The sequence below is a fragment of the Fistularia commersonii genome, chromosome 29 (assembly GCF_037954325.1).
Source record: "Fistularia commersonii isolate RoL2024-O1a breed Wild chromosome 29, RoL_Fcom_v1.0, whole genome shotgun sequence".
Lineage (NCBI taxonomy): Eukaryota > Metazoa > Chordata > Actinopteri > Syngnathiformes > Fistulariidae > Fistularia > Fistularia commersonii.
Genome location: NC_141312.1, coordinates 1,665,068 through 1,692,756, shown reverse-complemented (window position 1 = coordinate 1,692,756; position 27,689 = coordinate 1,665,068). Strand labels below are relative to the sequence as shown.

Below are 27,689 nucleotides of genomic sequence, written 5' to 3'. Positions count from 1 at the left end.
GAAGAAAATACCCGATTTCAAGCCTTTCTGAAGCCGTGCGAGCGATTTCTCCACCGATGGAAGTGACCTACATTTATCAGAGATGAAGATATAGAGCGGGGGTCCCCAAACTTTTTCCTGCGAGGGCCAAATAACTTTTCCCTTCTCTGACGGGGCCAGTTTGTAACAAAAAGTGTGACTATCGCAGAGGCGTCTAAACGTAAACATTTACCGTTTTCCAGAAAGCAACACATAACCAAAAATAAACCCTTTCTGGGATCTTGACAGGAAAAAAAACAACAAAAATTAAATAATAACATTATTAATGAAATAAATAACACTATTTATGAAATAAATAATAACTAAATAACCCTTATCAAGTTTAAAAAAAAACAAAAAAACAAGGAACATGAACTTTCTTGTCAAATTCACGGTGAAAACCAGAAATCAAGCAGGTTATGAAACCCGACTGATACCAACACCTACCAGGTTAAATAACCCTGCAGTCTGAATCTATTTTTTTTTCTTACTTAATCTTTTCACCATTTTTCCGTGATATTTGCCAGGGGTGTGTCCAGGATTTTTTTTTTTTTTTTTTCGAGGGCGGGGTTTCAGATAAGGCGCAGTCTGCAGAAAGGTGGAATAGAATGGTACATTCCATACATGTACAAGTCACGATAAAAAAAATAAAAAAAAATCGTAATGCATCTCTAGTGTTGTTCTAGTGTTGTTGGATGTTCTGGAGATAAAGTCAGACTGCTGGTTTCGGACATGGACAGGAGGAGATGTGGGTAGAAGGACGCTAACGTTGGTGTTAGAACAGTGGTTCTTAACCTTGTCGGAGGTACTGAACCCCACCTGTTTTACATGCGCATTCACCGAACCCTTCTTTATTGGATGGACGATCGTTTCGTCGATGGGTACAAAGAACAGGCAGAGTAGCCTTTTCATCAAATCTGGCTCCCTTCACCTTGAATTCAGCAAGCGCTATGTTTAAGCGCCAGGTTTAGAACCACTGTGTTAGAAGGAAGGAGGAAGGAGAGAGTTGAGTAGCCCAAACAAGAAGAAGCAGAAGAAGAAGTGACCTATTTTATGTTCCTGCCTGTGCCATCATCTTCATCGCGTACGTCCGGCCTCGCCTCGGGTATTTATTAGCGCCCGAGGATCGGCGCCGTCAGGGTCACCCCTGCCGCGCTAACCTGCGTTCAGCGGCTTATCGGCCATCGGATCAACTCCGCTGCCCGCCGGCGTCGGTGACGTTTCCTCCCTCCGAAGAAAACCGCATGAAAAGGGACGCCATTTTTCCACCCGCAACGGAAAGAATGACGGAGCGGCGCCGGCTTCAAACGGCCTTCAGCGCTTTATGATGTTCACAAGCGCCGTTTCATCGACGCGTTCTTTCAAGGGTGCCTTAAAGAGGAAAGAAAAAAAAATAAGGATCCTGGCGCTGGAAGGATTTCCTTTGGATGTTTGCCCTCCCGGCTTATACATCGCCGGGAGTTCCTCGGTATTAAACTTCCCTCATAAAACTTCAACGTTTGCCGTCCCTGACGCTCAAAAGACTTGGCCGGGTTCGTCTGAACCTCCTGCGAGGGCAGGAGACCGAGCGCTCCTCGCTCCAAATCCCTATTGATTCTGTAAGTTATTTCTTGCAGCGTCCTCTGTTTGGAGAAACCAGATACGGGCGGGTTAAATTGGTTCTCCCCGATGCTCCCCGAGGAACCAGGCTTCTCCGTAGGTTCAAAGTGGTCTTCTTCTGTCTTTGTCCAAAGCAGAGACGCTCGTGTCAAAAGCCGTGGAGGACCAAGAGTGTCGTGAACATCGTAAACATCCGGATGGAAAGAACCTGCAGCTGCTCTTTAGGCACTCTTACATTTCTGCCATCAAATATTGGACTTTGGCTAAAGGTTGGTCAGATAGTCAAGAAGTCAGATGCTCAGGTTGTTATGTAGACAGTAACTTGGTTAGTCAAGTACTCGGATACACAAGTACTCATGTACTCAGGTACTTGTGTACTCATGTAGGCAGGGGCTCAGATACTCAGGTATTCATTACTTGTGCTCATGAGTTCATGCATTCATGTACTCATGTATTCATATAGTCATGTAGTCATGTACTCATGTACTCAGATACTAAGGTATTCAGGTACTCGTGCTCATGTATTCATGCATTCATGGACTCGTATTCATGGACTCATGTATTCATGTATTCATGGACTCATGTATTCATGTATTCATGGACTCATGTATTCATGTACTCATGTATTCATGGACTCATGGATTCATGTATTCATGTATTCATGTACTCATGTATTCATGGACTCATGTATTCATGGACTCATGTATTCATGTATTCATGTATTCATGTATTCATGGACTCATGTATTCATGGATTCATGGACTCATGGACTCATGTATTCATGGACTCATGTATTCATGGACTCATGTATTCATGGATTCATGGACTCATGGACTCATGTATTCATGGACTCATGTATTCATGGACTCGTGTATTCATGGATTCATGGACTCATGTATTCATGTATTCATGGACACATGTATTCATGTACTCATGTACTCATGTATTCATGGACTCATGTATTCATGTATTCATGTATTCATGTATTCATGGACTCATGTATTCATGTATTCATAGACTCATGTATTCGTGTATTCATGTATTCATGTATTCATGGACTCATGTATTCATGTACTCATGTATTCATGTATTCATGGACTCATGTATTCATGTACTCATGTATTCATGGACTCATGGATTCATGTATTCATGTATTCATGTACTCATGTATTCATGGACTCATGTATTCATGGACTCATGTATTCATGTATTCATGTATTCATGTATTCATGGACTCATGTATTCATGGACTCGTGTATTCATGTATTCATGGACTCATGTATTCATGTATTCATGGACTCATGTATTCATGTACTCATGTATTCATGGACTCATGGATTCATGTATTCATGTATTCATGTACTCATGTATTCATGTATTCATGGACTCATGTATTCATGGATTCATGGACTCATGGACTCATGTATTCATGGACTCATGTATTCATGGACTCGTGTATTCATGGATTCATGGACTCATGTATTCATGTATTCATGGACACATGTATTCATGTACTCATGTACTCATGTATTCATGGACTCATGTATTCATGTATTCATGTATTCATGGACTCATGTATTCATGTATTCATGTATTCATGTATTCATGGACTCATGTATTCATGTATTCATAGACTCATGTATTCGTGTATTCATGTATTCATGTATTCATGGACTCATGTATTCATGTACTCATGTATTCATGTATTCATGGACTCATGTATTCATGTATTCATGTATTCATGTACTCATGTATTCATGTATTCATGTATCCATGTATTCATGTATTCATGTATTCATATACTCATGTATTCGTGTATTCGTGTATTCATGTATTCATGTACTCATGTACTGCGGTGGCCAGTTATGTGTGTAAGAGTACTCCAGAGTAAACAAAGCGCACACCTTACATATCAGTGTGTTGTTCTCTCGCGTACGTTTGACCCCGGCGGCGGTTTCAGCCGTGCAGCGAAACCCGAAAGGTTAAAGGCCACTACCAGTAACGCGTAACCACGGCAACTGCTGCGCACGTGAGCTTTATCGGGACACGAGCGTCCGGGCTTCGTGCGACCCTGCTGAGATCCTCTTTTAAAGGTTTAAAGGTTGACGGATGCGGAAAGAAGGGAGAACATTCACTAATTCATTCACACAAAAAAAACCGACTGCAGAATCCGTTCAAGCTAGTTTAGTTTTTGACTTTTCTGAAAGATAAATCACTTGTTTCCAATCAAAACATCACCCCTTCCAACAGCGCTGAGCTAAAATGGTGGCCTCAGGCACACAGGTGTGTGTGTGTGTGTGTGTGTGTGTGTATGCATATTACACTGTATTCAACTATACTGTCATTACACATGTAAGGATACAGAGTAAGGAAATGCAGTTAGCATCTAATCAGAAGTGCAGAAAGCAGAAGTACATATGTACAGAATAAGAATAAGAATAAGAATAAGAATAAGAATAAGAATAAGAATAAGAATAAGAATAAGAATAAGAACAACTTTATTTATCCCAGAGGAAATTGCTGTGCCAGAGTTTCAAGTGAAACATAACAATAATAAATAATAGTAGGATATTGTATAAACAGTATTTAAAAAGAGGGGAGAATAAGAAATACAAATAAAACTATAAAGTGTCAAAGTAACAAATCAAGGCTATAAAGTATCGTAAGGTCTTAAGAATGTGCAGTATTTACATATGAATGCAGTATTTAAAGAATAAATGCCTTTTTTAACAGCTTGTGCAAGTAGAGGTTGATAATTGATATGTGCAGATTAAATACAAATAGACAGGGATTAGCATGATTGACAGATTGCAGTATACAGATGGAACTATAAATATACAGATGTCATATAGAACTTATAGAATGGATAATACAGAGATGTTATATGAACAGATATAAAGAATATATATATGTGTGTGTGTGTGTGCAAAACAGATGGGGGTAGATGGTTGATAATGCAATCCCAACTACAAGAGCAACATACGTGCAAACGCATGTGCTCAGCATCTCACAGGGGTTTGGAATATTTGGAGGAATTTTCCCACAATTAAAAGGTTTTAAACGGCGTGTTTTCCACAAGTACTTCTGGTTTTAAAGAATCCGCACACCAAAAATGCTCCAAAAAGACACAAAAAACCTTTTTCTCGCTTGACGTTTCCAGCAAAAACATCGGCTTTTCTTCAGATGCTCGCCGGAGATGTGTGTTGGATAACATGTTATTTTAATGCTATTTTTAAAGAGAATGATCATGTGATTGATACCCTCCTTTTTTGTTTTAACTAAAATTTAAGCATTATAACATAATCTTTTTCGAGAGCCATATTTGTACATATTTGAAAAAGTATCGGTTTCTCAGGTCGGCTCTCGAAAAGTAAGGATAATGTTATAATGTTTAAACGTTAATACGGCGTGATATATGAGGCACAGGAAAGAGGTGCGCAAAAAAACATAAAATAAAAAACAAAACACACATCTCTGGTAAACATCTGAAGAAGAGCCTTTGTTTTTGCTGGAAACGTCATGGAAGAAGACGTGTTAAATTAAAATATATCACATTTCTTTTTGCAGCATTTGCGTTGTGCGGATTCTTTTTGATCCGGCACTCATCCATCCCTGGGTAGCGGATGTGTGTGTGTGTGTGTGTGTGTGTTTCTTTTTTAACTCTTTAACAAGTACAGAGATAGGAGACTATCAGCCACTATCAGTTGGAGGTCTAGATCAGGTCTGGGCATTTTATTTTCTTTGAATATTTTAGTATTTCAATTATTTCAAGTATTTTCAATTATATATATATTATAATTATATATAAAATTATAATATATTATTATTATTCAATTATTATTATATATTATTATTCAATTATTATTGAATTTTGAAACTTTTTAGATTTTTTTTTCCTTTTGTTTAATTATGTATGGATGATTACATACAAAATAATGTCAGTAAATTTATATGATCATTAATGATTTTAAAGTTGAAACAAAATGCTAAAAATATGTACATTTTTAAATTTTCATTTTGTTCAATTTATGCCCGCACATAGAAATTAAATAAGAAATATGCCAATAAAGTAAAATCACACTGATTTAAGTCTAATAATAAATGGTTTAAAATCAGCCAATAGAGATTCTCCGTAAATAAAACGACAATAACCTTCGATTAAAACCGCTAACCAGTAAAATGTTTGTTTTTTAAAAACTACCAAAGTGTGCGTCTGCACTTGTGTGCACTGGAGGTGGCAGTACGAACACACACACACACGTACACACACACACACACACACACACACACACACACACACACACACGTTTTAAAAACACAGGGTTTAAAAAAAAAAAGGCAAGGAAAAAATGAAAAAGTAACTTTGCAATGTATTTTTTGCTTCAAAATTTGAAAAAAAAAAGTTATTTGATGAAAAAACCGTCTAGTGACATTGTTAAAAAAATCTTTTTCTTTCTTAATTCTATAAAAACCACAAAAACGACAGCAAAAAAAAAAAAAAAATGGGCAAAATGAAGAAATTGGCTTAATAACCAGAATAGCCTTGTAAACAGTACAGCTCCTCTGTCTCAGAAAATTAGAACATTGTGATAAAGTTCTTTATCTTCTGTAATGCAATTACAAAAACAAAAATTACTTTTCATGATATTCTAAAATTTTAGATGGGATTTTTGAGTTTTCTTGAGCTGTAAGCCATAATCAACAATATAGTTTTATCACTTGTTTACTAAGACACTTTATAGTTTCACTGAGACACTTTATAGTTTATAATTTATTTTTATTTCTAATTCTGCCTTTTTCTTTTTATTATTTATTACTGTTATATTTTCTGTAACTCTGGCACAACAATTTCCTTCGGGATTAATAAAGTTGTTCTTATCTTATCTTATCTTATCTTATCTTATCTTATCTTATTAAAACAATAAAAGGCTTGCAATATTTCAGTTGATTTGTAATGAATCCAGAATGTATGACATTTTTGTTTTATTAATTGCATTACAGGAGATAAAGAACTTTATCACAATATTCTAATTTTCTAATCAATCAATTTTCTAATAAATTCTAGTGGCAAATTTTCTCTTTTTAATATTTTAGTGTGTAATTTCATCTATTTAAAACTAAAACAAAGGAAAAATTTGGACTTAGTGTTACTTCTAGGTAATGATCTTACTGGTCCGACCTTCTAGACATCAAATGAGGCCGTAGGTCATCCATCACATGGAGACCATTCAGCCTTTCAGGACACTTCATGGTCTCCTCTGGACCTTCTGCATGTGTTTGGGAGGAACCCTGAGGAACCCCACGCAGACATGAAGATCTTCAAAACTAAGGATTCCTCTTCTTCTGCGTGGATGCCAGGATGCAGCTGCTGCAAAGAAGTCCCACCTGTTCTTCTTCTTGTTTGTGGATCAGCCAGACGTGGGTTCCATCCACGCCGGCCCATGAGTCACCTCGCGTCCCATCAGCGCCGGTGAACAAATCAACCCAAATCTCCAAGGAGGAAAAAAAAAAAAAGACCTGGAGATGTTTTTTTCTGCGTCTTCCTGTCTCGGGGTTGCGTTCTTGGACTTCCTCTCAGCCAGAGGTTCAAACTAGGATGGAGCAACCATGTCTGGTTCTGAAACACTGGTTGGTAGATGTTCTGGTGGTGAAAGACGTGCACAGAGGAGGGATGGTGAAGATCTGGGTAGAGTTGGTGAGCAGGAGGTCTAGAAGAAGACCAGAGAGGAGGTTTATGGAGATCAGCTGTGGAGAACCCTGAAAGGAACAGCCCAGAGGAGGAGAAGCAGAAGAAATCAGGATGGAGATCCGCAGTATTGAGTATTCAGCCCCACGGTGGGAGTCTGTTGTTGTTGTTGCACACACACACACACACACACACACACACACACACACACACACACACACACACACACACACACACATACATACATAGCTAAAAGACACCTAGCAGCTCTGCTGCACCTTGGAGGATGATGTGGAGTTGGCATTGGCAGGAGATGATTGAATCTCACGTGCACGCCATGGAGACCAACGCGATGAAGAGAAAGCAGGGGTTTGGTGACGACGCCAAGCAGATAAAAACTGTGTTTTTCGGCGTTCGGCTCCGAAATCAAGCGAGAAGGCGACAACGGTCGTGTTCTGATAGACGGCGGACGAATCGGAGGGAGATGTTTGACCACGAAAAGACGTTGTGGTCGTCGAGACGGCGAGCTCCTCCTGGAGGGCAGGCCGGTGAGGATGCCGCGCGGCAATTAGACTTTTATTTTTTTATTTTTCTTGGTCTGCTGTGAAGAGGTCTTATTTTGGAAGGTACTGAAGAGTGTAGATATCAGCTCTGACCTGGAGTTTGCAGGATACTGAGGTTAAATACAGTATCTACTGTTTCACAGGGCTGGGCCAAAAAGAAAAAAAAAAAAAATAAAATAAAATATGAAACAAATCAAAAATAACAAAATCAGATCAAATCAAATGAAATAAAATTAAAATAAAATAAAATAAAATAAAATAAAATAAAATAAAATAAAACTAAATAAAATAAAATAAAATAAAATAAAATAAAATAAAATAAAATTCAAATTAAATTAAATTAAATTAAATTAAATTAAATTAAATTAAATTACCCAGAAGACCCTGATTTGGATTCATTACATTATGTATGGTGACACTGGTGCCATTGTGGGAAATGATAGACAATACAAGTTTTTATTCTGTTTCTAGATAGTTGCGTTATTTCTTAGTGCGTTTCAAGGAATTTGATTCATTCATTCATCAATTTGTTGTGTGTATTTATTTATCTATCCATTCATTTAAATATATGTATGTTTATATCTAATTCTTTTTTTTTTTTTTAGTTATCTATTTTCCAATTTCTTGATCATTTCCAGAATTATTCTCGCGGATTTTGTTTTCTATAATGTCTTGATAAGTCTGAGTGCGTGTGGATTGCAAATATCGCTCCAGATTAGCATAAATTAGCCATTTCTTGCTCGTCTGAAGGTCATTTCTTTGGCCCTGATTCTTTGCGGGTGATCTATCGCCGTTTCCACGACAGCGAGGATCATCAGCTGAACGCGCCGCGCAAACACACGGACGGAGAAAAAAAAAACGACCTTCCATTCCCCACTGCTTGTATCCCTGCAGGGCTTCCCATGTTAACATCTGACCAGTAATTGATCAGACACGGCGCTTACAAGCTGTGCACGTTTGTTGCACACCAGACTCGAGCTGATCACCTGAGCGCGGCGGCGGCCGCAGCGAGCGAGGCGGGAAAGCAGGACGGCGGAAGAACAAAACGCATCACTGATAGAAAACCTATCCCTTTGTTGACACCGGAAGCTACTAGCATGTTGCTTCAGGTTAGCACCCATGATAACAATACAACTAATATCACAGTGAAACGGTAGCGGTGACAAATTTTGGAAGATTAAATCGTTCATTCATGATCTACAGCTTATCCCGCACTGGAGTCCATATAGAGACATACAACAAAGGTCATGGTGAATTCTTGTCCATATGGCAACTGGATTTAGACAAGAAATCATAGGAGACATACAACTATTCACCCTGTCATTCACGCGATATGTACAAATATACAAACAGTCGCTCAGTCAGTCACTGTAGGGTCTCCAGTGAACCCCCTTGAACTGTGGGTGGAACCTGGAGAACCCTGAGGAACCAGACATGGTGAGAACATGGAGACTCCACACGGAAAGGTTCCCCTCTGGCTATGAGGCGGAAGCGCTAACGGCTAACAGCTAACAGCTAACAGCTAACTTCTAACTGGGATATATTCATGAATTATGCAAAGATACGGTGCAGGTTCTCCACTTCACAGTTCCTTTCGCTCCGTCACCTAATGTACGGTCGTTTCCAAAAGCTCGAGCTCCGTCCTTGAATTACAGAGCGAGAGGCGGCTGGAAAGCGTTTGACATTTGCTCTGCGGCGCGTTAACTCGCTCGGCTTATTGAGCGGCGGAGGCTCTCCTGGAGGTGAATCGGCAAACGGTTTGCACGTGGAAGAGGAACATTACGTAATCGTCCGTCGCCTCGTAAAACGTCTTTAAGCCGCTCTGAAGACATCGGCGATCAGGAGGCCTTCTTAGGAGAGGAGATGATGGGAATATCAGCGACGCCTTTATATAACTCCTGATTACACAAAGAGCTGGACTGCAGCAGATACAAACTGAATGATAATAAAAATAATGGATAGCTAGCATATCTCAATAAAAATACGAATGAGAGGGTAATTGCATGGATGTCTCTATAAGACATATAAATGACAGAGTGAATGGTTTTATGTCTCTATAAAATGTATGAATGACAGGGTAAATGGTTGTATCTTTATGCATCACATGACTGAATGAATGAATTAATTGCTTTGTGTCTATATGAAGCATAAACAAATGAGTGAATGGTTGTTTAACTTAATGTATACATTAATTAAGAACCAGGCCGGTTGATGTATAAATGTTTCTATCTGACTATAAATGAGTGAGTGAAAGTCTTTTTATGACATGTGAGTGAATGAATGGCTGTATGTCTGCATGATGCATGAATGAGAGGGTGAATGAATGACGTCTCTATAAGACGTATAAATGACAGAATAAATGCCCATATAATCTATGAGTGAGAGGGTGAATATGCCTGTACATGAGGTGAATGAGCGAGCGAATGGTTTATATGAAAAGTGAATGAGAGGGTGAATAGCTGTATGTCTATAGAATCTATAAATGTGAGGGTGAACGTGTCCCAATGGTACATCTTTATAGGATGTGAAAGAATGCATGAATTAATAATGCCTTTATGATGCATGAATGAGTGAGTGAATGGATCTATAGAATGTATGAATGAGAGTGTGAATGCGTCCCAATGTTACATGTGAATGAGAGGGTGAATGGATGGAAATCTCTATAAGATACATAAATGACAGAGTGAATGGATGTATGTCTATATATGACGTGAAGGAATTAACAAATGCCTTTACGTCCATATAATGCATGAATGAGTGAGTGAATCTTGTTTAACGTTACATAAATGTCTACCTGACTATGAATGACGTCTCTTTATGACATGAATGAATGAGTGAATGGATCTATAGAATGTATGAATGAGAGTGTGAATGCGTCCCAATGTTACATGTGAATGAGAGGGTGAATGGATGGAAATCTCTATAAGACACATAAATGACAGAGTGAAAGGCTGTATGTCTTTATATGACGTGAAAGAATGAACAAATGCCTTTACGTCCATATAATGCATGAATGAGTGAGTGAATCTTGTTTAACGTTACATAAATGTCTACCTGACTATGAATGACGTCTCTTTATGACATGAATGAATGAGTGAATGGATCTATAGAATGTATGAATGAGAGTGTGAATGCGTCCCGATGTTACATGTGAATGAGAGGGTGAATGGATGGAAATCTCTATAAGACACATAAATGACAGAGTGAAAGGCTGTATGTCTTTATATGACGTGAAAGAATGAACAAATGCCTTTACGTCCATATAATGCATGAATGAGTGAGTGAATCTTGTTTAACGTTACATAAATGTCTACCTGACTATGAATGACGTCTCTTTATGACATGAATGAATGAGTGAATGGATCTATAGAATGTATGAATGAGAGTGTGAATGCGTCCCGATGTTACATGTGAATGAGAGGGTGAATGGATGGAAATCTCTATAAGACACATAAATGACAGAGTGAAAGGCTGTATGTCTTTATATGATGTGAAAGAATGAACAAATGCCTTTACGTCCATATAATGCATGAATGAGTGAGTGAATCTTGTTTAACATTACATAAATGTCTACCTGACTATGAATGATGTCTCTTTATGACGTGAATGAATGAGTGAATGGCGGCCGCCGCGGTTGACCGGGTGATTTCCGCCCCTCGCCAAATGACAGATGGCCCCCGATAGCCAATGAATGAATAAAATGGACCAAACACCTTCCAGTCTGGCGCCCGTCTCCACCCGCACGGATCCTAAATGGATAGATTTAGAAATGCAACGACTAAGAATAGCTTGAAGCTCATTTATTTTCCCGGCCCTTTTTTTCTTTAATGACGGCCCGTTTACAAGGAAACCCATCTCATTTGGAAAAAAAAAAAAACAGTTCTTGTCCGTTAACTATCGCTAACAATTAGCCATTGTTACGGAGAGGATGTGTAGCCGCTGGCTGGTCATGAGCGCGGACTTTTAATCCGCGGATGGCAGGAAAAGCACCTAAACCCTGTCCAGAAGGACGAGCCTCCACCCCCACCGGTGGGACAGAAGGCTGCCGAGCAGCGTGAACGCTGTTCATGCAAAAGGGAGGCGGCGGCGGCGGCGGCGGGGGGAGAAGACCAATGCGCTCAAGGCTACTTTGTGCTGCGAATCGTGTAATTGAATTGTTGGGATTGAGTTTCCCCGGATTTTTTTTCTAGTTTTTCATTCCTTTCTTTTTCCATTATTCATGATTAGAGTTTCCTGATACGTACGAAGCACCTACAAATCTCACAGCGCTGTAATATTTGACACCCAACACTTACATTGATCCGCGGCGGCCATATTTAATAAAGAAAAATCAATTGTTTCTACCCCCCCAACACACACACACACACACACACACACACACACACACCTGCAATAAAGGAATCCGTCTCCCAACAATTATTCATTTTCCTTGCCTCCCTTTTTCATTCTTTCCCCCCGCTAGCTTGCTGCCTCAGTGTAATGCGATCCGTCGCCGCGACCCCCCCCCCCCCAACTGGTTGCTAGGCAACCTGCGGGAGATGCACCTCTCTCTCTTTCTGCAAGCCCCCCCACACCCCAAAAAAAAAAAAAGAACAAAGGGGGAGGGGGGAGATGACAACGCTGGATATCCGGCTATCAGCCAAGATTCACATGACCCTCTCTCACACACACACACACACACACACACACACACCTCCAAATGTCTGCTTTCCAGAGTGGACAGCACGCTTCACATCTGCAGTGCAGCAGAGCATGCTGTTTGCCCGGGAGCCATTAGGGAGGAGCGCAAACGCGAGCGCCGACCCACGGGGACGGCGTGGCAGACCTCCCACCTCTGATGGAAAACGCTGTGTGTGGACTTTTGTGTCATCGCGCCTCCAATGAAACCCGCCGCGTGGGTTTATAAATGTGTGTGTGTGTGTGTGTGTGTGTGAGTGATAGCGGCAGGGGAGGAAGGTTACTAGCGATGGCGTACTGTAGAGCGGCCGTGACTCAACGGTCGTGGAGGATGACCGCCTTGCTCGTCGCACAATGGCAACGCCGCGGGGATTTTTTTTATTTTATTTTATTTTTTTGCGCGCTTGCGCACGTGTCGAGTGATTTACGACAAACCCATCTGGGATGAAAATGTCGCGAGGAAATTTAAAAAAAAAAAAAAGTTTTTTTTTTTGTTTTTTTTTGAGAAGCCAGTGCACGAAGCAGATTTTCCAGGAAAATGATCCGGATATTTTTAGACGTTCTCACCAGGAGAGCCGTCACCTGAAGGGCGCTTATAGATCAAGATAACGTTTGATTGGTTGCTTGACTTTCCATAAAGAAAACACTTTCTACAGCTGATTTAAAACATTATTTAACAGATGTGAGACATTTTTGGACAGCTCGATTTTAGTTCCAGGAAGTAGCCTCCTGTTAGCTTTGCAGTAAGGAACCTTTTAGCGAATCTGTTGGCCTTGCAGAAAGGAGCCTGTTAGTGAATCTGTTAGCTTTGCAGTAAGGAACCTGTTAGCGAACCTGTTAGCGAACCTGTTAGCTTTGCAGTATGGAATCTGTTAGCAGACCTGTTAGCTTTGCAATAAGGAACCTGTTAGCAAACCTGTTAGCTTTGCAGTAAGGAACCTGTTTGCTGACCTGTTAGCTTTACAATAAGGAACCTGTTAGCAAACCTCTTAGCTTTGCAGTAAGGAACCTGTTAGCGAACCTCTTAGCTTTGCAATAAGGATCCTCTTAGCAAAACTGTTAGCTTTGCAGTAAGGAACCTGTCAGTGGATCTGTTGGCTTTGCAGTTAGGATCCTGTTGGCGAACCTGTTAGCTTTGCAGTGAGGAACCTGTTAGCAGCACTGTTAGCTTTGCAGTAAGGAACCTGTTAGCGAACCTGTTAGCTTTGCAGTAAGGAACCTGTTAGCGAACCTGTTAGCTTTGCAGTAAGGAGCCTGTTAGCAAACCTGTTAGCTTTGCAGTAAGCAACCTGTTAGCGAACCTGCTAGCTTTGCAGTAAGGAACCTGTAAGCAAACCTGTTAGCTTTGCAGTACGGAATCTGTTAGCAGACCTGTTAGCTTTGCAATAAGGAACCTGTTAGCAAACCTGTTAGCTTTGCAGTAAGGAACCTGTTAGCAGACCTGTTAGCTTTGCAGTAAGGGAACGGGGTGAGGTTCACCTTAAACAAGCAACCATTGAAGAAGAAGACTAAGACGACGTGGACAGCATGGAGATGGAAGTTGCCACCGCAAATGTGTTGAATTGTTTTAATCTTCTCGCCGTGTGAAGAACCGCGTTACCTATTAGCTAACTGCAGACTTATTGCGCCCGAAATCTTGCCATTCCTCTGCGAGTCCTGGAAAATCCTCTGAGGACCTCTTCAGCAGGTCCATTAGTGTCACAACAAAAGACTAAAACCAGCGCTTCGCAGTCGGTGAGAAGCATCCGCTAATGACCAAGGCTTATGAGTCCCACCAATCACCAAACACCTACGTCATATGAGTTCCTGTGGAACCGTAAGAAGACTCTGTCTGGGAGATTAAGCTAAAACTGAAGGTTTCCCGGCTGTCCAAATACAGCAGGACTTGTTCCTGATATGGTTCTAGGAGCAGCAGAAAGTTCGTACGGTGCGAAAGGGGCTAGAAGATCTGGTTTGAAAGTGGCTTCGGAGTTGCGGCGCGTAACCATCGCACAAGAATTAACCTCCGAGTTAGCGTCAGTGCTCATGCTAACACCGCCATGTAATGGATACGTGAAATCTGAGTCCGGAGAGCCTTCCGCTGCAGCGCCGCTTCTGCTATCTGGCGATAAAACAGGAAATTCATTCTTCTTCTCCTCCTGGGATTCAGTTTCAGGATATAACCTGGACATCATATCGCGTCGATACGAGATTTCGCGAGGAGATTCGAACCGGCGGCGCTAACGGACGCGTCTGTTTGTGTGTTTTCTGTAGAAGTACAGGTACCAGGATGAGGAGACGCCCCCCTTGGAGCACAGCCCAGCACATCTGGCTCCGGGGAAAAGCGCCGAGATGCTCCACATGAGTGACAAGAACCTCGCGGCCATGGAGGCCATCCACGGCTACACGCCGCACACACACATCTCACCCGTGAAGGTAAGACGGCGGCGAGAACACACTCCTAAACCAGAGGCGGGTCGAATGCTAAAGGACAACTTTGTAGATTCATCGCTTTGTTTACGTCCTGATGTTTAAATCCGTCACCTGTTGACTCGAACCCTCAGAAACGAGTTCCTCTTCGTTTGACAATTATCGTAACATCATAACGGTCCATTTAAAATGCCGCGTTGCCCCCTGAGGCGTTCCATCGATGAGAAGATCCCACCCCCTCCGACCCCTGGAGGCGCCTTATCAGTATCAGATTACTTTTGTATCCGGGGCGAGGAGGTATCATCGGGCAATTTGATACGGTGACGCAACAGCGTGACGACCGGAGTGCATTTGGACTGGAGACGCTTCCAGGTCGCCGTCATCCGGATGTTCTCGGATGTCCGTCTGTCATGATGGAGGTGATGGTGGTGAAGGTAAAGGAGGAGCGGTTTCACGTGTTCTCCAGCGGCAACGATTAGCAGGAGGGGCGAGGAGTTGAAGGTGGAGGCCGGAGAGCCACATCGAGACCCTTCTCGTTTGCAAGAAGGCGATGGACAGGCTGGTCGATGAGGTTGGACGGGGATCTCCATGGACTATGACCCAGGGAGCAGGTGGAGGAACATCTTAGAGAGGTTAAGGTGTAGTCTAGAACGGTGAGGCTACAGGGAGTGGAAGATGAAGAAGGTGGAGAAACGTGGAAAGGAGAGGTGTAGCAGACTCCTGCGGACCTGGAGATGAAGCTAGAAGTTCCAGAAGGAGGCCTTCAGGGGGACAGCAGACGTTCTGCAGGTGAAGTCAGGACTGTTCGGACAGAGGGGGGACGGTGAAGATCTGGGTAGGAGGAGGAAGAGGTCGAAGCAGGAGGTCCGGAGGGTTACAGATGGAGGGGGTTAGTGGGTTAGTTTACATCCTAGGAAAATTGGAATTCGCTTTTGAAACCACCATGAAATCACCAGAAGATCCGCTCGATGGCCGTGTCCCTCAAAGTTCTCCGAATCCACCCCCTCAGTAGTTGCCCCGAAAGAGCGTGGAGGCTGCAGCCACCCGGCAGCGGGAGCATACCGCTAGCATCAGCGGCGCAGCGGGCGCAGGCACTCTGCCCGAAGAGCGTAAATGGAAACAACCCGTACGCCAAAACGCTAACACGTGTGAGCGTTAATGCACACTTAATAAGAAGCCTCTCGTTTTACTGTGAGGCGCCGGGGTTCCTGTGTTGATTTGCTTTAAGCGTGGGAGCGTCCTAATGTCCCTGAGGAGCAGGAGAACAGCCACTCCAAGGATCTTTTCTGCTGAGCGCTGTGGAAAACATACAAGTCGACGGCTGTATCGCCTGAGCCGCAGTGGCAACGGAGGGTTCAAGGTGTCATGGCAACTTGAGGCGACCCAAATTTCGAATCGGCATCAAGATGCAGATCCCTGGAACATCCCCGGACCCCGAATCTTGAAGTCGGACTTAAATAATCCAGGTTTTAGGCCTAGTTTGCATGCGTTGGCCAACATTCGTTGGGTTAGCGGCGCTGAAATCAGCTCTGGTTCGATAACATTATGATAAATGCATGTGTCAATAAATCAATAAAAGCCATTGGGGACGGATTCCGGATCCAATATTTTACTTTACGCACAACATATTTAATATACATATCGGAATTTAATCCTAAAACATTAGGCTTTGAAATATGCCTGGGAAGTGTCCAACTCCTGCAGGCCAGTCATTGTCAAATCTTGGCAACCTTTTCTCCTTGAAGCTCTTCATCTCAGAGGCTTCTTCGGTTTCTGGTGTACAGCAGGCCGGGTTGGGCATTGGACGTTGGTCCAAGTCGAGGTGGTTGACCGTGGTCTTCACGGTCATGAGTGCCTCCTTTGAGGAACCAAGGGTTGAATTCCGGGGATTTATTTGGTTCAGGACCCGAATCGGTCATATTAAGGATAACGTGTTGGCTGATCTTGGGTGAGATCAAGAATGAGGTATCTGCCGGTCCGTGCAACAAGGATGACCTCTATATAGGAGATACCCGACAACCTCAGCGCAAACAGATGGCCCGACGCAGGAGAGCCACCTCTGCAGGTCAGGACTCCACAGTCCACTGACACCTGAAGGATGAGGACCATTGGCAACGTCCAAATTCTGACCAGAGAAGACAAAGATGCTACGCTCTTTGCCGCGTTGAGGGACCTCCGCTGAAAAGATAAGGGAACCTCAGAGATCCACAACCCGAACCAGGCCGGTATAGTCGTCCACAACCATTTCAGAAGCTGCTAGCTATTAGCGAAGTTGCTCACTGGCTGTTTCATGAGGGCGAATTCCAAATGATCCAATATCGTCCAATTCCTCTGCCGCTTGCCATCGGGAACGCAATCCTGTACCTTCTGGCTGCCTCCCCATCTCACCTTTCACTTCTGTCCGAGCCCCGGATCCATTCCGTGAGCGTTTGCAGTCAATTCTACCCCAACTTTTCTGTTTACCACCGCTTTCCGTGTGCCTCGGATAAAGCAACGGAGGCCGAACGATTCCTCGATGTCGTAATTCCTCCTCTGAATATGTTACCGTGGTAATAAATCGCGTTTACCTTTTATCGACCCGTCTGGTCACACCTCCCTCCCGCGAGCGGGAGAACATCTTTATGATGTTTTTGCTCGCCAGGTGGACGGGAACCCCCGGCAGCGAGAGCGGTCTCTAACGACACACGATTTACTGGATCTTCATGTAAAATTCAGAAGCTCCTTTACGATCGCGTCTTCGTGAGCACCTGTAGAAACTACGATCACCGGCTGAGAGCATTAAATGCCCTCGATTCATTCAGTACCTTGAGATAAAGTATCTCGTACGGATAATATTTGACGGGTTATAGGGTGATCCTTGTCCTTGTTAGAGGCATACAACTTTCGCCCCCGTCATGTAGAGGCCTGGAGTCTGGATCATGTTAAATTTAGATGCTCCACAACCTGAAGAAACTACAATCAAACGTAAAATGGCTTCCATTCATGTGCCGTCGTCTCTTCCGTGATATGAATTTCCGAGCACTTTGACAGAGGACCTTCGTCCCCGGAGTTTCCCGTCGGCTGAGGAGTCACCGATGACCCGGAGGTGATCACAAAGCATACTGTCGGCGTTCTTCCCCAAACTCCTCGCCCCTGTCGTGGAATTGGAGTCGTTTTAATTGGGATTTAGCAAAGCGCTAAGTGCACTCGAGCTACAGTTAGCAACGGCTAAGCTCCCGTCCGGGTCTGTTACCCGACGTCAAATTTCACATTTGTTCATTTTGTTATCTAAAACCGCTTACCGTCATTTCCGGACTATTGAATCAGAATACTTTACTGAAATTGATTTTCGTTGAAAGCAGCTCTATGTAAAAATAAAGAATAAAATAGCAAAAAAATTAAAATAAAATAGAAAGAATAGTACAGATCACAATAGATAAATAAAAATATAGTTAAAGATATGTAAAAATATATATGTAACATATATACATGTGTGTTTACAAGTACATGTATATGATTACATGTAGTAATTTTAAGTATAAGTAGGGTTTGTTGTGCAGTAAAATAACTAAATAAATCTATATGTGCATATATAGGCTGCATTTGTTTATATGCTGCAGGTGTCAACGTTTTAACATGAGATATTTACACAGAAGATTTTTTTTTTTTACTTTTAACTCAATACATGCCGGTAACCTCCACAAATCCGTCCTGGAAATGCTTTTTTTTCCAAAAAGTGCCTGTAACACGGCTGCTGAAAAAGATGAATAATAAATAACACAAGGAAAAGTCCATCCGTCGCAATAAAATCAATACATTACATTACATTACATTTGGCAGACGCTTTTATCCAAAGCGACTTAGAATAGAGGACATAAGGACTGCAAATAACACTTGCAATACATTTGCCACGAGTGAAAAAAATATAGTCTTATAGTCTGGAAATAAGGTCGTGGGGGCGGAGCCTATCCCAGCTGTCACCGGACGGGAGGCGGGGTTTAACCTGGACCAATCACAGGGCCCCTTATGGAGACACGCAACCATTAAACTGCTGGGAAGTAAAATAATGCATTATTCTCGGTTTATAAATCAGAGCTGGAAACGACGGGCGCCATCTGCTCCGACGGTTTACTTTTTGTTTGTCTGCTCGTTCCAAAAAAGGTTGGATTGAACTGCGTTAAAAAGAGTCGAAAACCTGAGAGCGGGTTTCGCGCTAACCAAGACCGAATTAGTAATCGTTTCATCCGCTCGAAATAACGCCATAAAAAATAGACCTGAAATTAAAATTAATTAAGTTTTCACACGGCGCGTGGTGATTATGAGATACAAGGCCAGGAATTATCAGTGAGAGAAAAAAAAACAGCAGAAAGTTGAGGAAAAAAAATCTAGATAATGGTCAAAATGATGAGAAAATCGATATTAACGGGAGAAAACGTGAAAAGGTTGAGTTTTGCAATTGTAAAATCATAATTAGCGATGAACCGGCATCATAAGCGAACAGCAACACTTCTGCGAGATGATGATGATGATGTGCTAACACTCTTTCCTCACACAGCTTCACCTTTGACCCCAAGAAACTTGAGTTTTGTTTTGTTTTTTTGTTCTTAGCCTGGTCTTCCCCTCCTCCCTTCACACCTGACAGGCTGCAGCTAAGATAGACACCCAAACATTTACAATCTCAAATGTTTTTTCCCCAAAAAATAGAGTTTAAAAAGCATCCGAACGCCAAAAAGTAATTGATTTTACATAGAACACAAAAAACATTTTGAGTAAACAGAGGCTACGTAGGCTTCCAGTTCACGCATGTCAGGAAAGCAACGCTCGAAACATCATGCGAGAAAACACTTTTTGTGTTCTAAGTAAAACAATTTTTTTTTGATCCAGCACCCATTCCTTACTGGGTAGCCAATGTGCGTGTGTTTTTCTTTTTTAACTCTCATTTATTCTCAGAAAGAATAAATAAATGATGGTAAATTTCGGACTATAGGGCGCACCTCTGTATAAGCCGCACCGACTCATTTTTAAAGGAAAAAAGACATCAGAGATAAATAAGCCGCAGGTTTCCCTGCTGAAACATAAGATAATAATTTGAAAATTTTGAAAATTTCTAGTTGAATAAATGGCGTCTTCAACTCCCGCTACATAACGACTTAACGTGCAGCAGCTCTTTTTCCTTCTTTGACAGCCGGACCGATCATTTCAATTCGAAAGCCGTATCGAATGCATTTCTGCGCGTCTGTTTGTGTGCAAAAAGTGCAAAATGGCTGATCTGAAGAATTATCGGAAATGAATGGGTTTGCCGAAACGTTTCACTTTTCCACTGTGACGATGTTTGCGGAAGGAAGCTGACGAAATTACCTATAAATTAGCCGCATCTTTGTTAAAGCCACAATTCTCAAAGTGGAAGAAAAAAGCAGTGTGTTCTGTAATTTACATTACATTATTTCCGTTCTATTCATTATCTGAGTTTGTATAACGTTTTCTTTTAAAAAATGACCGATTTCTCTCTGTTAGCATCTATGATGCTTCTCTCGCTACGCTAATTAACACATTAACGCTAATATTAAACCCACAAGTTAGTAAAATGAGGAAAAAGCAGTAAAGTTTATTTGCAAAGTAGAAAAGAGCCTGTGACCACTCATTAAACAGAAAATACCAGAAAGCCAACTAAATATACGGATTTATGCGGCAATAAAGTGAATTCCCGTTTATTATTACATTTACAAAATACCACAGTTGTTGTGTTGGTCGTATGGTTTTTATTTTGTTGTATTTTTCTGTGGCGTAAAAAAATGGTTGGGGACGCTGATGTTGAGACGTCCGATGAATCACTCGCAAATCAAATGGAGACATAGATGTCTCAAAATAAACACAAACTATTTGGTGTTTGCACACCAAATAGTAATATAATAATAATAATAATAATAATAATAACAGAATGATAACTTGACTCATCGACCTAAAGGATGAGTCGACTCTGGTCAGGTCGTCTCCTCAGCTTATGGTAAACAAAGAAAACACCTCACTTTCACTTTCACTTTCACTTTCTGCCCTTCATTAAAGTGTCTGGGTTTATTTATTCAGCAAAAACAAGAAGCAGAGCTTTGGGGGGGCGGACGTGGGGGTTGGGAGCCCGCCGGGCCCGGGCCGAGGATACGAACGCAGGAATCAAAGAGCGAGGAGAAAATACTCTACATATGAAGCAAACAACGTGAGGGGATGAAGGGAAAACACCAGGACAAGAAATAAAAACTAACCGGTAAACAAAGACTAGGTCGCTTCCTCCGGTTGGGTTGTGGAGGAACCACTAGCTTTCCAACGAAAAGGTGGCCGTCATGATCTAAAACACAAAAAAAAACAGGGGTCCCCACATCTTTCTTGGTATAAATGATAGTATTTTCCTTAGACCTTTCGGATGTTATTTCGAAAAACGACCATATCCGCCTTTGCTTTACTGCGCTTTTCCACACATCAGCTAGCACAAGCTAGGCCTTGAAAAAAATAAACAAAAGTTGAAGAAAGCTGGATTTAAAAGAAATATATCAAGATTGATAAGATATATAGAAAGTTTTTTTGTAACAGCAGCGCAACAATTACAGTATCAATGAATATTATGAATATATATGAATGTTGATAGCGAGACAATTAAAAGAAAACCACAAATAAATAGACGGCAGAGTGAACCACAACAAGGATAAGAATAGATAACAGAAAGGAAAGAAAAAAAAAATTGCAGTAATCAGCTTATTAATGTAGCTATGAAAAACTTTATTTGTTATTATTTATTATTTTGTTATTTATCATGGTGCAAAATTATTGTAATTTAATGTGGTGTAATGTAAGTATAGCGGTTGTATTCAGATTAAATAGTGTGAACGGACAAAAGCTAATATTATTTGAACCCCCACTAATAAAACTATTATACCCTCAAAACTCTATTTATTATTTATTTATTGTAGTGCAAAATTATTGTCATTGCCTAAAAATAAAATGTAATGGTTGTATTCAGATTAAATGCTATAAACAAACAAAAGTTTTTATTATTTGAACCCCCGCTAATGAAGCTAGGAAACCTCCCCAAATGTTTTTTTATTATTTTTTTTTATTATAGCGCATAATTATTGTCATTGCCTGAAATAAAATGTAATGGTTGTATTCAGATTAAATGCTATGAATGGACAAAAGCTTTTATTATTGGAGCCCCCGTTATTAAAGCCATTAAACCCCCCCCAAATGTTATGTTTTTATTTTTTATTTTTTATTTTTTATTTTTTATTTTTTATTTTTTATTTTTTATTTTTTATTATAGTGCAAAATTATTGTCATTCCCTGAAAGAGAATGTAATGGTTGTATTCAGATTAAATGCTATAAACTGACATTTTTTTTTTTTTTTTATTATTTCAATCCCCGCTAATAAAGCTATGAACCCCCCACCCCCAAACATTATATCATTATTATCTATTTTTTATTTTCTTATTTTTTTATTTTTTATTTATTCATAATAGTGCAAAATTATTGTCATAGCCTAAAATAAAGTGTAACGGTTGTCGTCAGATTAAATACTATGAACGACCAAAATTTTTATTATTTGAACCTAATAAAGCTATGAAATCTTCCCAAACATCATTTATTATTTATTATTTACTTATTATAGTGCAAAATTGCTGTAATTTTCTTAAAATAAAGCATAATTCAAATTAAATACTGTAAACTGACCAAAAAAAAAAAAAAAAAAAACAAAAAACGTGCGAAAACATTTTCAGGCATAAAACCATTCTGTGGTACAAAACAAGTTGCGGTACTGCTGCACGCCTTCCACAATGACCCTCTCCTTCTTCTCCTGTCGTTTTGCAGCCAGTGTTGATGTCTACAGGACACACTCCAATGTACACCTCCGCCGTTTCCACTCTGGTAAGATCCCTCACCTCCCACCGCCTTTCCTCCTCCCGCAACCATCCGTCACCCCTCGAGGCGCCGGCCGGTATCATCATCGTCATCATTCATCGTCGGCTGGCGTCGCCGTTCGTCTGGACCGGAGCGCCGACGAGGTCGCCCGTCCAGAACTCTCGTTCTCGCCGATGTTTTTGGGTGCGGTGGAACCTGCAGGGGTCGGTGTTTCCCCGGCGGATCACCTGACCTCCGGTTTCCAACGGCGACACGTGAGCGATTGAGAAAATAAGCCGCGTTATCTTCACCGCTATCACCTCGTTTTTTTTCCCCTCCGAGCACGTGGGCGGAATGGCAAAATGCGAACCGGCGACTGATTATTAGCGTAATTGGATCTAATTAAGTTAAAAGGGAAAAAATGAGCGAAAGGGATAAGACATAAAACCTGTCCTTCTGCGAGCGATTCTTCTCAAAGCGCCGCGCATCGACCTTGAACGGTAAACGCCGCATCCTTTTTAACGAGTCCTTTTGGACGCTTTAACTCCACGATGTGCAAAAAATAAAATTGCTCTTGCAGCCGTTTGTAAATCATACAGCCGTGTGTTAAATGCCTGCATGATGCATAGCAACTCGCCTGTGTGTGTGTGTGTGTGTGTGTGTGTGTAGCACTCACACGATTGTCATTGACGTGCCGGTGGTCTCCTCAGCCTCTGCTCTTTATTGCTTTAATGGCGTGGGCTTTGCCAGCGTCCCTCCAGGCCACATTGATTTACAGCTTAGGGGACCGTCTTTGGGAGCAATGCCATCGCTGGGCAAAGTAAGACCTCTTTAGCTCGTGTGTGTGTGTATCTGTGTGTGTGTGTGTGTGTGTGATTTCGTCCCGCCGCCTTGCAAACCACACACCGGCTTACGCGCTAGTAGTTTTTTAAAAAAAACAACTGCTTTACTCGTTTTAATCTGCACTTTTTGTTGTTTCATTATCAGACAATCTCTTTTTTTTTTTTTTTTTTTTCTGATTTAAAACCTTCATTTATTACCAGCCTTGAATCCGTGTGTGTGATTTGACTTTACCGGAAAAAGGTGTGATTGTCTTACAATAAATAATTCAAACCGTAAACGACATTTCCCACAACTTATGCCGATCATGTCCCGCGCCGTGTGACGGCGTCGTCAGATCGCAGCGGATGCCGTTTTCAACACGTGGAATTGAGATTTCTAAAAGACGGAAGGCTAAAACATGTTTGTGCTTCAAGGAGAAAAAGCGATTTGTCTTTTGTGTTACGAGGCGGCGTCGGTCGTCAAAGAGTGCCATCTACGTCCAAACACCGACTTATGCTAAGTATGCTAAAGCTAGCCCTCCGGAAAAACAACAAAAGCCAAACTATGACGGGAGCGGAATGTGTTCAAGAAAGCCGCATCCAAAAACACCCTAGCAATGAAAGCTAGCTTTAGTTATTCAACATTGAGGAGTAGTTACATTACATTTAGTTACATTTCAACTGTTAGCGTTTTAGCCAAAACAAACCACGTTTTTTTTCGCCGAGCCGAAAACCCGGGTGGCTTCGGCGGTGGAATCGGCGGACGCCTGGACGCTGGGACGGTAAACGGGAAAAGCCGCATCCGAAAACAAAGCTAGCTTTATCGTAGCTGAAGAATCTTTTGCAGTCGCGGGAAACGACGGCTACACTTATTTAACTTTACATTTATTTCCATTTATACTGTGACTTTTCCATGCAGTAGATGATCTACGGCACATGTGGCAAACTCAAGGCCCGCGGGCCAAATGTGGCACGCCGCCTCGTTTTATGCGGCCGCGAGAACGTCTCAAAAGATCCGATTCTCTTCAAATGAATATGTCAAACCATTACGTTACCCGCCAAGTGACGGCGTCCCGCCGTTGGATTGCGCTGGATCCACATTAATGCTATTTAAAAATTGAGATATCTAAAAGTCCAGGAAAAGAAAAGTTCCTGCAGATGGAAGGCTGTTTGAAGAAAGATGGGAACGTATGGGTCACATTTTGGGTTTGAATGAGTAACAAATTCAGAGTTAACATTAAGGAGTTGTTACATTGGATTTGGCTCCTACTGTTAGCGAAAGAGAGTTTGACAACTCTGATCTACATGAAGCCGACCTTCCCCTGGAGAAACCCTGGACGGATCCCAGCTCAATGTGGGTGACCTTCTGCCTCGACCGGAGAAGGACCGACGCCTGTCGGACGCCGTCTCGCGTGACGTTTAAACTGCCAAATAAAACAACAAAAAAGGAGATTCAGTTGGATTCTGGACCGAAAGTTCAAGCGAGTTCTTCAAATCCACGAAAAAACGTTACGCAATCCGCCATTAATGATTGTTTGCGGATGACATTGTGATCTGTAGTGAGAGCAGACAACAGGTAGAGGAACATCTAGAGAGGTGGAGGTATGCTCTGGAAAGGAGAGGAATGAAGGTTAGTCGCAGCAAGACAGAATATATGTGTGTGAATGAGGGGAACTCGGGTGGAACGGTGAGGCTACAGGGAGTGGAGATCAAGAAGTTGGAGGATTTCAGGTACTTAGGGTCAACAGTCCAGAGCGTAGGAGAGTGTGGAAAAGAGGTGAAGAGACGGATCCAAGCAGGTTGGAATGGGTGGAGAAAAGTGTCAGGGGTACCAAGAGATAGAAGACTATCAGCCAGAATAAAAGGAAAGGTGTACAAGACAGTGGTGAGACCAGCGATGATGTTTGGACTAGAAACTGTTCCAATGACCAAAAGACAGCAGACAGAACTAGAGGTTGCAGAGATGAAGATGTTGAGGTTCTCTTTGGGAGTGACCAGGATGGAGAGGATCAGGAATGAGTCTGTCAGAGGAACAGCACATGTTAGATGTTTTGGAGAGAAGGTCAGAGAAGCCAGACTGAGATGGTTGGGTCATGGACAGAGGAGGGATAGAGAATATATTGGTAGACGGATGCTGGAATTGGAGCTGCCAGGCAGGAGGTCTGGAGGAAGACCAAAGAGAAGATTTATGGACGTCGTGAGAGAAGATATGAAGGGCGTTGGTGTGAGAGAGGAGGATCCAGAGAATAGGGTTAGATGGAGAGTGGATTCGCTGTGGAGACCCCTGAAGGGAAAAGACCAAAGGAAAATAAGAATTTGTCACAGGGGTGCAGGACATGTATGACCGAGACAAAGTGATGATTGAGATGGTTTGGACATGAACAAAGGAGTGTTCATGGTGAAGATCTGGGTAGAAGGTTGCTGAAGGTGGAGCTGCCAGGCAGGAGGTCTCGAGGAAGACCAAAGAGACTATTTATGGACGTAGCGAGAGAGGATATGAAGGTAGTTGGTGTGAGAGAGGAGGATACAGAGAATAGGGTTGGATGGAGAAGGTTGACTCGCTGTGGTGACCCCTGACGGGAAAAGCCTAAAGAAGAGGAAGAATCCGCCATTAATGATGATCTCGGAGTTGCATTCCCCTCCGTTTCCTCCTTGCGGTTTCTTCTCCTTCCCCTAGATACGGAAATCTCGTCCAAAACCTCCTAAAACCCGATTCAGCTCCGCCTCTTTTCACACCTGTCTCCGTTTTTTCCTCCTTCCGCCTTACTTTTCTTTTAATGAATGTTTAAATACATCCCGGCAGCCTCGCTGTAATTACCGCGCGGCAGCCGTCGCGAGGTCCTCTGGGACGGCGGGGGAATTCATGCAAAACGAGGAGAGGGAGCCGTTGAATGACAGGAGACGGATGGAGCGAGCCTCGTGATTGGACGGGCCAGAAAATTAGATAGGTAGACAGAGGGATTTTTATTGAGATGAGAGCATCGGCCGACAGCTTGTCCTTCAGAGCGTCCTTACATAAGCGCGTTCGGCGCATGTGCGCGCCAGCGTTTCGACACGCCTGTCAATCCATCTGCCTCCCGGAAAACGAACGCCTTTATGAGCCCGCGGACGCCGTTTAACCGTTTCCCGTCTCAGAGTCTGCAGATTCCACCGGCGAAGCTACCGGAAAAAACAAAAACGTGCTTCGTTTTCCCGACTCAGAGAGAAGGTCGGAGAAGCAGGACTGAGATGGTCGGGTCGTGAAGATATCGGATGCTGGAATTGGAATCGGTCGAGAGCAGGGACGTCAAAATCATTTTTACCAAAAATAGGCCACATGGAACAATAACAGTAGAAATGTAACTACCGTAATTTCCGGACAATAAGCCGCAACTTTTTTAACTTAAACAACGGTGCGGCTATATGGATTTTTTTGGGTGGGGGGGCTAATTAGCTTCACGCTAAAACATTTATCCTCGTCACATTGGACCGATGAAATGACCGAGTCCGTTCAACTCCGACTTTGTCGGTTTAAGCGCGCAGGAGGAAGCCCGAGATAGCGATCGGCTAGCCGGTGCGGCTTATATTGAGGTGCGCTCAATAGTCCAGAAATCACGGTAAATGTTATGTAACTACTCCTCAATGTTGAATAACTAAAGCTCGCTTTCAGCGCCGCCGTGTTTTTGGACGCGGCTTTCGTGAACACGTTCTGCTACCGACGTAGCTTGGCTTTTGTTGCTTTTCCGGGAGGCTAAATTTAGCATAATAAGAATAAGAATAAGAACAGCTTTATTTATCCCGAAGGAAATTGTTGTGCCAGAGTTTCAAGTAAAACACAACAATAATGAATAATAGTAGGGAATTGTATAAACAGTATAAATAAGGGGGGAGAATAAGAAATACAAATAAAACTATAAAGTGTCAAAGCAACAAGTCAAGGCTATAAAGTGTCTTAAGGTCATACTAAGCTTCGTGTTTGGACGTAGATCGTACTCTTTGACGGCCGACGCCGCCTCGTCACACAAAAGAAAAAAACGCTTTTTCTCCTTGGCCTTCCCATCTTTCTAGAAACA

At 42.1% G+C, this 27,689-nt stretch overlaps 1 protein-coding gene across 3 annotated transcripts in view; it reads left to right on the top strand.

Annotated features, from left to right (window-relative positions):
* Positions 1–27,689, top strand: part of dlg4a (discs, large homolog 4a (Drosophila)) — a 77,211-nt gene that overhangs the window by 26,049 nt on the left and 23,473 nt on the right. For all 3 annotated transcript variants that reach the window (XM_086177481.1, XM_086177480.1, XM_086177478.1), the window contains exons 2-3: positions 14,797–14,958; positions 22,787–22,843. In XM_086177481.1, coding sequence (XP_086033607.1) covers positions 14,797–14,958; positions 22,787–22,843 — 219 coding nt within the window. The remainder of the gene's footprint in view (positions 1–14,796; positions 14,959–22,786; positions 22,844–27,689) is intronic.